This window comes from Panicum virgatum, chromosome 8N (genome assembly GCF_016808335.1).
Source record: "Panicum virgatum strain AP13 chromosome 8N, P.virgatum_v5, whole genome shotgun sequence".
NCBI classification, from domain to species: Eukaryota; Viridiplantae; Streptophyta; class Magnoliopsida; order Poales; family Poaceae; genus Panicum; species Panicum virgatum.
In genome coordinates this window covers 36713480-36727456 of record NC_053152.1, presented here as the reverse complement: position 1 = coordinate 36727456, position 13977 = coordinate 36713480, and the positions used below count along the sequence as shown (strand labels likewise).

The 13977-nt window shown below is 45.1% G+C and overlaps 1 protein-coding gene across 1 annotated transcript; it reads left to right on the top strand.

Annotated features, from left to right (window-relative positions):
- Positions 1 to 11798: 11798 nt before the first annotated feature.
- On the top strand, positions 11799 to 12975 carry LOC120684334 (cysteine-rich receptor-like protein kinase 19). Its single transcript, XM_039966202.1, has 4 exons — positions 11799 to 12068; positions 12160 to 12385; positions 12476 to 12626; positions 12728 to 12975. The coding sequence occupies exons 1-4, from the start codon at positions 11831 to 11833 to the stop codon at positions 12950 to 12952; spliced, it is 840 nt and encodes a 279-aa protein (XP_039822136.1). The 5' UTR covers positions 11799 to 11830; the 3' UTR covers positions 12953 to 12975.
- The last annotated feature ends 1002 nt before the right edge of the window (positions 12976 to 13977 follow it).

Genomic DNA, 13977 nt, shown 5'->3' with positions numbered 1-13977 from the left:
TTGACCGGTAACCGGTGGAAACCGGTTGAATTCAAATCTAAATTCAAATAAATTCAAAAAATCCCATGCAACCGGTTCCGACCGGTTTACCGGCCGGTTTTACCGGTTTACCGGCCAGTTTTACCGGTTTACCGGTCGGTTTTGACCGGTTTGAATTCAAATTCAAATTCAAAAGCTCCCGTGCAACCGGTTTACCGGCCGGTTTGACCGGTTTGACCGGTGGGCTTTAATGGGCCAGCCCATTTTTTTCTTTTTTCTTTTTTTGATTTAACTTTAAATCCCCGCAAACTATACTAAATGAACGAATTTTTGAGAAAATTTGACACTATTAGATTCATTGCATCTTGAAGTATTTTTAGAATTTTTTTGGGAATTTTTCATTTATTGAATTTAAATTTAAATTTTAAATTTTGGCCGGTTGGGTACCGGACCAAACCGGAACCGGGCCGGACCGGTTACCACCGGTTTGGTGAACCTTGGTTGCAGCTTGCTGAGGAGGACAGGGCCGGAGTTGGAGGCTAGGCTCACGTAGGGTTGGAAACTGTTGGGATATCCCCTTTGTTCCGTTCCGTCCCGATTTCTATATTTTACCCGCTCATTTTCATATTTTTGGACAAATTCGGAACTGGTACGAAATACGGGATGTCAAATTCGGAAACGGGACAGAAACAATTTGGCCTGTATCCCGTTCGTTTCCGTATTTCCCTTATTTTATCGGAATATCCCGTTTTTACTAATTTAGGATATACTGTTTTTACTACTATGTGTGTGGTTGTGGCTATAAATTTGTCATATCTTCTATCTAAGAGCATCTCCACCAGTCTTCCAATAATCCTTTCCCAATAACTGGTATTGGGAGATGTCCCAATAGCAATTTTGGGATTATTGGGGGAGTTGCTTTTGCAGTCTCCCAATAACCTTCTCCCAATCCAACTATTTTATTAGGAGAGTCACAACTTCCCCTTTATTTAGGGAGAGATGAGGTGAATTATTGGGATGTCCCAATAACTATTGGGAAAAGGAGAAGATTTTGAGAGACTGTTGGAGCACTAATTTCCTATCTACTCTCCTAATACGGTAGTTGGATTGGGAATTGGGAGACTGCTGGAGATGCTTTAAGTGTGGGCTTAATTATGAGTTGCGACTATATACTGCACTACTATGTGTGTGGTTGTAAATTTGTTTATGAGGTTGTGAATTACTATCATGATTTATAATTACTTGTGTTATTATCGTTTATCTATTGTTTTCATACTCATATCGGGTTGTTGGATGATGGGTACCATACAGGTCTGTGTATTTCGGTTTTGATTTTTGGTAAACCGTTCATTGTCGACACATATCCATTCGAATTGGTTCGTTTTCAATATCACGTGAGTCTGTATTTGTTTTCGTGTTCGATCATTCCGTTTTCGATATTATTTTTGTATTAAAATGTAAAAGTGAAAACGGTAATGAGATTATCCCGACCGATCCCGACCGTTTTCAACCTTAGGCTCACCTGCGTCAGCGTGAAGGCGTTCAACTAGGACATCATGGCCGGTGGCACGGAGAGCTCAGCGGTGACGATATAGTGGGCCATGTCAGAGCCTCTCCACCACCCAAAGGACATAGCGGCTGCCACCAGCGAGCTCGACTGCGGGCGCTGGGTCACCGAGCTCGACTTGCCGAACCTCCCCTGCATCAACCGACCGGAGCAGACTCCCGGTTCGAGATCTTGCTTCGGAGCCGCCGCTCGTCGGCGCAACCCACCGCCGCGGAATCTCCGGCCTCCACCTCGGGAGATGACTCTGCCAAGGTTTTGGTAAGGAATACTACCTCTGCCCCGCCTCACTAGAGCGTCGCCCCCTCCATTGCCGAGCCCCTGCACTGCCGTCAACCCGTTTCCGGCCACCCCCAAGGCCCCCCAACCCCGTCCAAGAATACCCAAAGGTAGCCCTGATCTCACTGATACTTACTAGCATGATCTCAATGCCAGTGGAGCATCGCTGTTGCTGGAATCACGTTGCCGCTTAGTTCTAGGATCAGAGTACTAGAAACCAGGGGCGTGTTTGTAAGGTGGAACGGAAAGCTATTCTTTTTCTGCAAATGTTTGTCTTCTTAGCACCACATGACATGCCACGTCGGCTTTGGATACTTGCATAGCGTGTTTGGAATCTCGGATGGACCACTAAACATGGTATAAGGACCCTGATGAGGACATCACTCATATGGATACAAACGACACTCCTCAAGATGATATACAAGGTCCTATTACTCGCGCACACACTCGACAATTGAACTTACAGGTGAGCTCGTTCCTAAGTAATGTTTATTGTGAATATGAGAATAGATTGCTACCTAATGATTTAATTATACTTAGGAACAAAGAAGAGGACCAGCAAGGGCGTGGAGAAGGTCTTGGAGGCGTGGAGGACTAGCAAGGACGTCTGGATCAAGATGGAGGCCCAAACCGATTCGACTTCGTTTCAGTTTCGGACTCCAGGAACAGCCCGCACTAAAATGGATGCCCAGGTCGCATACAGATTCAGATTTCAGCACACTTGGTATGGATGGAAAGATAATTTCAAGACACTTCCAATGGCACAGGTCTCAGGCCCAAATTCATCAGGAATCGACACGAATCATCCAAGGAAGTTGGCATCCAGAATCTGTTCCAGCGCCGCGACGCCGTCTTTCGGTCTCTGGGCCTTGTATCATGTTGGAGCCCATTAGGGGCGCGTCTAGTAGGTCTTGCATGACCTAAACCCTTATTAGCCGCTGCCGCCACCACCACCATCGTTAGACTTTGGGTTTTGCTTAAATTCATTCTGTCAAGAACAGTTGTCGTCATTCATCGGTTTGTGAGACCCCAACCTTGAGATTAATCATTCATCAGCAGAGTCACTTCAATTGAGCTGCGTTCTTTCGAGTTCTTGCTTGTGTTCTTCGTTGCGCTTGCAGGGATTAGCCTTCTTGGCAAGGTCAATCGGGTTGTGACACGGTTGATAACCAGAGGAGTTATGGTGCTAAGATTGCTGAATTCGGGTCTTAGGATCTGAAGCCGGATCGGTGTGTCTCGCTCCGCCTACAATGAGAGTTATCCAAAACCTGATGGAAGATCGGAAACCCACGTCCCTATTAGACCCAGATGGACTATTTAAAAGTTTAGGGATCTAAATAAAGCTTCAGAATAAGTCTAAGAACCTGGAATGCAATTTACTCTAATTTAATTTTAGTTATTCTCATTATGCATGAAATGTTTTTCCTTCATGGGGTTAAAACTAACGAGTACCCCTAACCGCCCATCAAGGCCAAAACCTGCGGAAGGTTGGACGTACAACAGAAACAGTTCGACGATTACCAGCCCAAGGCTTGGCGGCCCAGGGCTGGCCCGGCCAGCCAGGAGCAGCCCAAGCCATGGAGAATGGCCCACGACCCATTTGCGATAGGGTCCCGGCTCGCCCGACCCCCGCAGGAGGGCTCCGCCTCGCCCGACCCTCGCAGGACAGGGCGCGCCACTGCCACATGGCGATCCACCAACCCCATAGTACAGAAGACTACCACCGGTCAAAGGGGAGACGCGTGCGCGGACCTGACCGATTGCCCAAGCCCTAGTGCGAAACGGGATGGGCGGTGACGCGACAGGACCACACCGCGATAGAGCACTGCTCAACCACTCCCTCCGAAATAAGCCCCGGGAACGTGATGACCGTCCGGACAGAGGTCGAGACCGGACATCCATGCCCTGTACATGGCAACGTCATCATCAGGGCGTGATCCATAGTGCGCCATGCCCATTCCCGTCCGCCACGATCTCTACAGGATGGGGAATGGGGGACGAATGATCACCATCGCCATCAGCAAGGATTGCGGGTGCCTCCACGACGGAGAGATGAGGAAAAGGGGCTCGAATTACATCCAACCCCCTCGGCTTCCTCCTTTTTACCTTTTATCCCTTTTGTATCCGACCCCCTCTCTTCCTTACGATATAAAAGGGAAGAGGGCGCCTCAAAGAGGGGGATCAAACCCTGAAACACTTGATCATTCACACACGCACACTCACTTACTCGCAACCAGAGACTTGGGAGCCCTTTCCCTCTCTCGCCCATTTGTAACCCCTGCTACTAACTGAGTGCAAGAGCACAAGAGCTCGAACTGGACGTAGGGACATTCCGCCCGAACCAGTATAAATCTCGTTGCGCATTGGATTAATGATGAGCATTATTTAGAAGTCGACTATATTACTTGCACACCATGGAAGTTGTACTTTGATGGATTGGTTTGTGATGATGGAAGGGGAATTGATGTTGTTCTTAATTCTCCAAATGGTGTTGTGTTTGAGTTCTCAAACCGATTGGAAGAGTATTGCACAAATAATCAAGTTGAGTATGAAACACTTCTATTTGGCTTGGAATTTTTATAATCCATGGGCGTGAAGCATGTTGAAGCCTTTGGAGATTCTCTTCTGCTGGTGCAGCAAGTATACAAATTATGCCAATGCTAAAATGGTTCTCTAAATGCATATCTTGACAAATGCCTTGATATTATCTCTTACTTTGATGAATTTATTAGAAGACATATCCCAAGGGAAGAGAATGGGAACGCTAATGCTTTGACTCAGCAAGCATTTGACTATAATGTTGTGAAAAAATGCTTTAACATTTGAAAGCCGATGCAAGCAAAAGCCGAGTTTCAGGTTCTGGACGAATCGGTCCGACCTGTTGAAGCAACTGGTCTCACCGCCCAGGCCGGTCTGACCGGTCCAGAGACCGGTTTGACCGGTGGATCTTTGATAACACCAATTTGACTGCAAAAGATGATTCAATTGTAAAGGCCGAAGATCAGGATTGGAGAGTTCCTCTTATCTCTTATTTGAAGGATCTTGGTCATGGTGCAAAGAGAATATTCGGCGTATGGCTTTTAAATATGTTTTGATTGACAGTGAGCTCTACCATCAAACCGCTGAAGATTTACTTCTCAAATGTTTAGACTCGGATCAGGCCAGAGTCACTATGGGCGAGGTTCATGAAGGCATTTTTGGTACTCATCAATTGTCTCCCAAGATGAAGTGGTTGATTAGAAAAGCCGGTTTTTATTGGCCTACCATGATGTCTGATTGCTTCAAATATTATAAAAGGTGTGAAAAATGTCAGCGGTTTGGTGATTTACAGCTGGTGCCTGCTACATTGATGCATCCTATCGTTAACATGGCCGTTCTGAGGTTGGGGGTTGGATTTCATCGGACAGATTAATCCTCCATATTCAAAGTGGCATCACTTCGTGTTGGTTGTTACAGATTATTTCACTAAATGGACCGAAGTAGTTCCTTCGAAGAATATGACTCATAAAGAGGTGATTGAGTTTATTATAGACCATATTGTTCATAGATTCGTCATTCCACAAATTTCTTCGTTTATATCAAAGGAGGTGCGTGCCTTTGCCGAATCATCCAAGATTAAATTGCTTAATTTATGTCCATATTATGTTCAGGCCAATTGATAGGTCTAGTCGAGTAATAAGATTTTGAACAAACTTATCAAGAAGAAGATAGAAGAAAATCCTAGGAGGTGGCATGAAATATTATCCGAAGCATTATGGGATATATCATATATCTCGACATGATGCTACTAAGGTTACTCCTTTTGAGCTTGTATATGGTCAAGAGGCCGTTTTATCCGTTGAGGTAAATCTGGATGGTTATAGATTGGCTAAACAAAATGACCTCACCTCTGTTGATTACTATGATTTGATGATAGACAATATTGATGAGGTGACCAACAAGTGCTTGAAGGCTTTACAAGAGATTGAGAAAGACAAGCTTCGGGTGGCCAGAGCCTACAATAAAAGGGTAGAATGTAAATCTTTTCTGGTTGGTGGTCTGGTTTGGAATACAATTTTGCCTCTTGGGATGAAAAGCAATAAGTTTGGCAAATGGTCGCCGAGTTGGAAGGGTCCATAGAAGATTATCAAGGTTATCTCCGTTAACTCATATATAGAAGATCTATCCAGGGCTATCAATGGGAGATACATACCCTAGCTTTTCCAACCCTAATTTGACATTCTTCATGCGTTCTGGCAGCGTTTGAAGGTGTTTTTAGTGGCCTGACCGATCTTAGAGCAACCCTAGCACCACAAGCTCTAACGGGTCCCTCTCGAGTTCGCTATTCTAGGTTTACGCGAAGCCCTCCTTGCACCGGTCTGACCGGTCGGTATACCGGTCAGACCGGTTTGACCCAGAGCTTCATAGGTGTTGATCGTTTTAATGATCTTGCGTGCGTTCTAGCACACTAAGGTGTCTTGGCCTGATTTCGTGTCAACACAACGCCGAGGCCAATCGGGGCACTCCAGGCTCAGGAACGCCTCAGGACTTCTCGCCGCCCTCTTGTCGGCACCACACCAACTCCCTCTCGCAGACCAAGGAAGAAGCCGCGCGCGTCGTCTCCACTCTCCAGCCGGAGGCGATCCCTTCTTCGTTCCAGAGCCATAGGCTACCCATACGGTACGTAGTACGTGCTTCTGCCCTTACCAACACCTTATTGTGGTCATAGTATGTAGCCACGTCACATGAAGCTTGTGTGTGTACTTCTATCCTTGCACAACCAAGGCGTTGTTTTGAAACTTGTACTTCTACTTTTTTTTTCAATTCATATTTTGTTGGACGGCAGAAAGAAATCTCAAAATTGCAGTGTTTCTCATACCTACCTCTTGGACTATATATATATTTCTGTTCAATTTTTTTTTATTATTTTTTTGCATATGGAATTGGAAATTTAACTGCTTATGGAATTTAGTCCTGAATACTGGAGGAAATAATAGCACGAGGAAGCAGATTCATTCTCTGCCTAGTCTAGTCTAGCTCTCCCGATTTCTTACAGCTCAGTTCACACACGCACACACGCATTGCTCAACAATAGTTTGCGGATTACTGAACTACCGAAAATTCATTCAGTAATTCTTCTTATTTTAACTATTGGTGTAGAATAAACTAGTACTCCCTCCGTTCCAAATTATAAGTCATTTCAAGAATCTTGGAGAGTCAAACCATTTAAAAGTTTGATCAAAATTATAGAGAGAAATATAAAAATTTATGACATCAAATATGTATACTATAAAAATATAACTAACAAAAAATCTAATGATACTTAATTGGTATTGTAAATATTATTATCTTGTTGTATAAATTTGGTCAAACTTAGAAAATTTTGACTCTCCAAGATTCTTGGAATGACTTATAATTTGGAACGGAGGGAGTATATCAAGTGTAAATAGCACGGGGCATGTATATATATCCCCTCATGTACAGCCTCTGCTACTCTACGATCTGTCTGCTGTCCCATCAACGCTCCTTCGTCTGCAGTGCTCCTGCCCACTGCCGTCGCTTCTTTCGTATTTCGTCCTTTAATTAATCTCTGATTCAGAAGTAAGGTGGTCTTTGTACTAGCACAAATAATATTTTGCTCGTTTTTCTATGTATATAAAAGATAACATACGTTTCAGTTTAATCTTCTCACCAAGGGTGTTGATCTATCTGTAAAAACAGAAAGTACTAGTACAGGACATAACTATGGTGCCAGAGGATCTAGAATTTCGATTCATCAGGGAAATTACTGGCGACTTCTCAGTGGAGCGGAAACTTGGCCAAGGAGCATTTGGAGTTGTTTACAAGGTAAAGATTTTGGCATGCTCAATTTTCGTTCTGGCCAACAAAACCTGTGTGGTGTTTCGAAATGATATGGTATTACTGTGGGAAGATAGAATTGGTGTAAAATGGATGGATGTATTGGTCTGAGTCTTGAGGCTGAATGAATATATAGGGGTATATAACCTGGGCGGCATGGACCCTCTCGTACATATATGGTAGCAGGGGCGGACCCTGGGCCGTGGCCCGGGCTCCAATGGAATAGCGCAAATGAGCTCTGGTTTGCTACCGATTCAAATCAGCTGCTTGTGACCATAATAAGTTGTTCTAGTGAAGATAGAATGAGGAGCTGCCAGAGCTTTGCCCAGGCTCGTTTTATTCCCTAGGTCCACCACTGTATGGTAGGATACGGATACAATTCTAATCTACCTAACATAGACATATTCCCCCCTCAGTCACAGTGGGCATCTTAGACCAGAGAGAAGTCAGCGAGCTAACATCATCCGCGGTCACAACGGTCAGTGCATCTAGATGCTGTGGCTGGAGTGAAAACCCACAAGGTTGCTTAAGCACATGGTTGCCATTTGTGCCGATGTTGAGGTGGCCAAGCTAGAGGGCGAGTAGCCATGGTTGAGGTTATTGTGCATAGAGTAGCCGTGGTCGACATAGAGCTGTCAAGGTTGCCGAAGATGAGGTAGCCGCACATGAAGCCATGGGCACACAAAAAGGCGCAGTGAGGGTGGTGGCGCAACAGAGAAGACACCGGAGATGAAGATGGCGATGTTTGAGGCAATCATAGGAGGAGATGCCGAAGTCGATGCAGTCAGGCCATTGGGCGAGCCATTCCTTGGTCTGCTAAGCTCGGGAACGCATCAGGGATGATGGGTACACACCGGTGTTGCCAATACCGGAGGTTTAATGTAGTGTGCCCAACCATGATAGATGTTGTCTGAGGGAACTGCAGAGAAGGCCTCCACGGCAGTCATAGGGATGGAAGAAAGGCAGGGTAGAAGATGCCGACACATGCTGCTATTGCTAGTGTAGACGAAGTAGTCAGGAAGGAGACAGTGATGCTGGCAATGTTGCTTTGCTAGATGAAGCAAGGAGGTGAATTAAGACTACCCAGTGCAAGGCCAAATGATTCTGATAATGCGGTAGTTATGCTCGAAGGAGATGATGAAGAATTCGAACAGCTTAACAAAGATCATATGCGCAAGGTGCAGCAATGAGTAGTCGACTATGAGGCAATGCATGTGGTTGGCGGCAATGAGGATGCAATAGCGAAGGAGACCATGGGTGGAGCTATTGCTGCCCGATAAGGCGATGCAACGACAGCCCTCTATGGATGTCACGGGAGTCGGGTGGATCACGCACATCAGCTGATCAGACTGAGAATGCGTGAGGCGAGGCGACGATGGGCGAAGTTGGTGGAGTTGACAATGAGCCGGCTAAGATGAACATGCGGATGAAGCGGCGAGGATGGAAATGCAGATAGGTGTACCCTAGGGCGTTGTCCATGTGGCCATGCCACACAGTCAAAGACAAGGAAGGAGCTAGTGAAATCGATGCCGAAGTCAATGTAGAGGCGCGAGATCGATGGGCGGTGGTGACACAATCCAAATCTCTGATCGGGTAAAAGAAGAACGATGCAGCCGCCGTGCAATGCGCCGGTGACAGGGAGGATGCTCCACACAGAGGCCCCTGCTGCCACCATGATAGCATGGGGATGGTGAGGTACGCTTCAATCTGTTGCTGTTGCTTGACATGATATGGTAATAGACTTAACAGGATCCACTATGGAGATCGAAGAGAGCGCTGCCCTTGGCGGAGATCGACATGAGTGATCTCCCCGGGAGCACGCTAGGATGTCGTTGAGTGGGCGCGCTTGTGACGCGTTGACGGTGGGTGAGTACCGCTAGCCAGGATTCGTGGGAACTCCCATTTAGAGATTAGGCTAGGGGTGTAGCACACAGTAAGATCACGTTGGTGAAAATGATGGATGACACAAGAGTTTAGACAGGTCGTAACACCTTACGTCCTATGTGAGATGGGATTCTTGCTGGTCTCGTCTTATCACTGAGCTCCTAGTACCTCAGTTGTGATGATCGGACTCGATCCCTTTATATGCTAGGATCCAACTCTATTTATACTACTTTCCCTTAAGCGGAATTCTACTGTTCCCATGTAAATGCGGCGCCTGATGTCGTGTGTCGGCACTGTTAGTCAACCCCATGCCTGGGCGGAATGCAGGCCTGCAGACCAGGCCTTGTCCTTCCCCAGGATGACCTCGCGGGATGATCACGGAGGCCTCCTGACGTCACCCCGGGATGTCGGGACCTTCCCTGTGGGACATCCAGGAGCCTCCTAACGTCATCCAGGGATGTCGGGCCCTTCCCTACGGGTCAGCCTGGGAGCGGCAGCGCCATCCTAGGATATTACCCAAGTAACCAAACGGTAAAAATGGTGGGTCGTAGGACCACCGCCCTGGTAAGGTGATGCGACTCACCATTGGGGGAGAGCCCTTCCCGAGCCGTCCATTACTTCACATGTAAGCATGCCTCCCCCGTAATGATGGCATCCTTACGGCGGAGGTGAACCTGCCTCAATCCTGTTGCAGCGGCAGTGCAGCGCGGTAAATGGCCGCAGCCGCTGTGCTAGAGGTGCGATAAAAGGTATAGTTTCCTTCACCCCGAAGGGAGCTCCTTCCCTGGGGTGCGCCTGGGTCCCTGACATGGGGTCCCACCAGGCTGGGACCCCTTGGCTAGGGCTTGTGTTGCCATCTTGCCCCCGTTGGGCTAGATTTTTTTTCCTTTTTGGGCTAGTTGCGTCCACCTTGTCTAGGCCCAGGGATACCCCGTGTTCGTGATGCTGATACGCGCCGTGGGTGATGACCAGTGACACGTGGAGGAGAGGGGCATGACGAAAGGCAGGGGAAGGTGTAGCCTAGGATCTCAAATCCTAAACTCATGATACTATGTGGGAAGATAGGATTGGTGTATAATGGATTGATGTATTAGGCTGTGCCTTGGAGCTGAATACATAGTACATAACTTGGAGGGCAAAGAGCCGCTCCTTCAAGATACCGATACAATTCTAATCTACCTAATATAGAGATATCTGTAATACTCTAATAATTACTAAACCAACGTGGACAGTAACCATATTCAGGACGTGGTAACAACAAACAAAACAAACCCAACCCCTACATTTACTGTTTACCAAATATTATTGGGAAAATTCCTTGGAAGGCCCTGAAAAAAATGGTGCTCCCTTCTATGGCCTCAGAATAGTAAAATTCCCTTCTATATCCTTGGTTTCATTTTTGTTCCCTTCCATGGCCCTACCGTTACTTCTGCAGTTAAATCCCAGTTAACTAGCTTTGAAAAGAACAAAATACCCCTAGCTTTGCATAAGTAGATAGAGAACAGATATTGGACATGTATTATTTTTTGGTAGCATGATATTATGAAGGAAACAGTCAACATTTTGAACACACTACAGAAAGCCGCCTCATCCAGGGATGTACCTTGCTACTGATAGCCGACGTTGCCCGTGCCAAAGAGGGCTGCCTCCATGCCCCTAGGCTCTGGCTGCGCTGCACGGTCGCCACTGAGCCCCCGAAATGTCGCCGCCGTGCCCCTGGATGCAGGGGCCGGCGCCACGCCGCGCCACATCCCCACACGCGCACGGGCACCGCCACGCCGTGCAGGGGCTGCCGCCGTGCACCCCGCTCCTGCGCGGGTGCGCCGCGAGCCCCTGCGCGTCGGTGCGCCTGAGCCGCGGGCCTAGGGGAGGACCTCCGCCGTGCCCCTGGGGAGGGCCTGTGCCGCTCAAATCTGCTGCGCGCCGCCGCAGTTGGGGAGGAGCTGCTTGCGGTTGGGGTGGAGGGGGGGCACTGCAGAGAGATGGCGAGGCATCGGGATAAGAAGGGTAGTTCAGTCCAAAATTTGTTGCTTCTCACCTCAAACAGGAAACTTAACATATTGAAGCTAACGGATCCAACGGTAGGGTCATGGGGAGGAACAAAAATGAAACCAGGGATATAAAAGAGAGTTTTACTGTTCCGAGGCCATAGAAGGGAGCGCCATTTTTTCTAAGGCCTTCCAAGGAATTTTCCCTATTAAATTTAAGGGATCAACTTTGTACTAAATACTAACAACATATACATGGCAGGGAGTCACTAACGATGGGTACGAAGTTGCTGTGAAGATGTTGAGGACTCATCTTGCCGACATAGAGAACAAGCAGTTTCGAAATGAGTTACAAACCCTCAGGAAGCTTGCCCATCAAAACATTGTACAGCTTCTTGGCTATTGTTATGAAGCAGAGAAAAACAAAACACCTCTTATCATGCCGGATGGAAGTAAGGCTTTTTGTTATGAGATGCATACAGCGCTCTGCCTTGAATACTTGCACAATGGGAGTCTACAAAACCTTCTTTCTGCTGGTATAGCTGCATGCACCATTTTCAGTATGCCTCCAAAGAATATTGTCTTGTATATTGAATTTGATTAATAATTTTTTGTTTACCACTGTAGATGAGTCTTGCGAAGTTAAGCTTGATTGGCACATGCGGTTCAAAATAATAAAGGGGATTTGTGAGGGTCTAAAGTATATGCACAAGGAACGTATTTACCATTTTGACCTAAAGCCTGACAACATATTGCTAGATAAGGATATGGTTCCAAAGATTGCAGATTTTGGTTTGTCTAGGATCTTTGGTCAAGACATGATACGGATCACACATGGCCCATATGGAACGCTGTAAGTCGAATCCCTCAAAGTAATCAAATCCATTTTATAACCCAACAAACTGTGTGCCTTACAAATTCCGTACCATGTGACACAATGCAGTGGTTACCAACCACCAGAATACATCCATGGAGGTGAACTCTCAGAAAAGTTTGACATATTCAGCTTGGGTGCTATAATGATAAAGATAGTTTCAGGGGCCATGGGTTACCCTGATTGTTCGGACATGTCTTCACATGAATTCATTGATCAAGTGAGAAATGATATGTCTTAATATCACGACCATTTTTAACTAATTCAACATCATATTTACAGTGAAATAGTATCTGCCAGCTTGACAATTTGATTTATCAGGTCCTGGAAAAATGGAGGAACAAGTTGCAGGAAACATGCATTAGTAGTGATTCCCTGCTTGAAGCATACTGCCGCCAAGTTGTGACATGCACTCAGATAGCATTGAACTGTTTGAATGAAGATAATCAGAAAAGGCCTGACATAGTGAAGATCACTGAGAGTCTTAATGAGATTGATACTGGCGTTGGCAAGGTAATTAATATTATTTGTAAAGGCAGATACTAGCTAGCATCAAGAGCCTAATATAGTTTTTGGAGCCTATAAAACTTACATTCATTATTTGAACCATTAGGAGAAACCTCAACTGTGTGTGTATGTTATGTTTTCTCTACCATTAAAAGCTACAAATTTTTAGATACTAAATTATTTGGTGAAAAAACTTTACTAAAATAAAATGATCTATTTTGTAAATTTGAACTATCGGGAGAAAAAACAATCCACTGAACTATTTCTTTCAAGAGAGAAAATATATGTTGGAAACCAACTACTAGGTGGAAACATGGAAACCATTTCAAAAAATGTATTTCAAAACCTTTTTTGGACTTGGCACATTCATAATGCATACAAACAAACATGAAAAGCAATTCAACGAACATATTTGGGTTGCGCAACATTATATTTTTTGGAACTTGGCACATTCATGGAGCAGACACACACCAAAAAGTTACGCAAACTTAAACTAGAAAAAATCATATAAAAATGACAAATATGAGGTTCATGTGCACTAAAAGACTAAAATTTGCTAGTTTCATATGAATTATCAAATGTGAGTTTGAATTCCGACTTTTGCATGTGAGTACATAGTTTTATGCACTGCAAAGTTTCAAAAAAGTTTTGCAAATATGTTGAGTTTGTTGCTATGTTTCCACCCGTAGATGATTTCCTTCACATATTTTTCCCTTTTAACAAGTGGTTTCTATAATATGGCAGTTGGTTTATCATTTTACTTTATGCGTGGATTAATAAAAAGCTATATATATATATATATATATATATATATATATATATATATATATATATATACACTATGATTCCTTATATGTTTCATGTTCATCAAACTTCAAATCTCCAGTATCGCAGTATATTAATAATTATTGGGATTGACAACAAAAGATTGATATTGATTCAAAAATCACAAGTTCTTACATAATATATATTTTTGTAAGAATTACCCATTTCAATTGTTGATAGAAATATTCACCTTGAAACAATGATTTGAAAAAACTATTATTATTACTAATCGAATTGTC

Bases quoted from the DNA above. Each gene is read 5' to 3' on its own strand.
- LOC120684334 (XM_039966202.1), top strand. From the start codon at position 11,831: ATGTTGAGGACTCATCTTGCCGACATAGAGAACAAGCAGTTTCGAAAT. The intron at 12,069-12,159 runs GTATAGCTGCAT...TTACCACTGTAG, and splicing joins ACAAAACCTTCTTTCTGCTG to ATGAGTCTTGCGAAGTTAAG. The intron at 12,386-12,475 runs GTAAGTCGAATC...GACACAATGCAG, and splicing joins CATGGCCCATATGGAACGCT to TGGTTACCAACCACCAGAAT.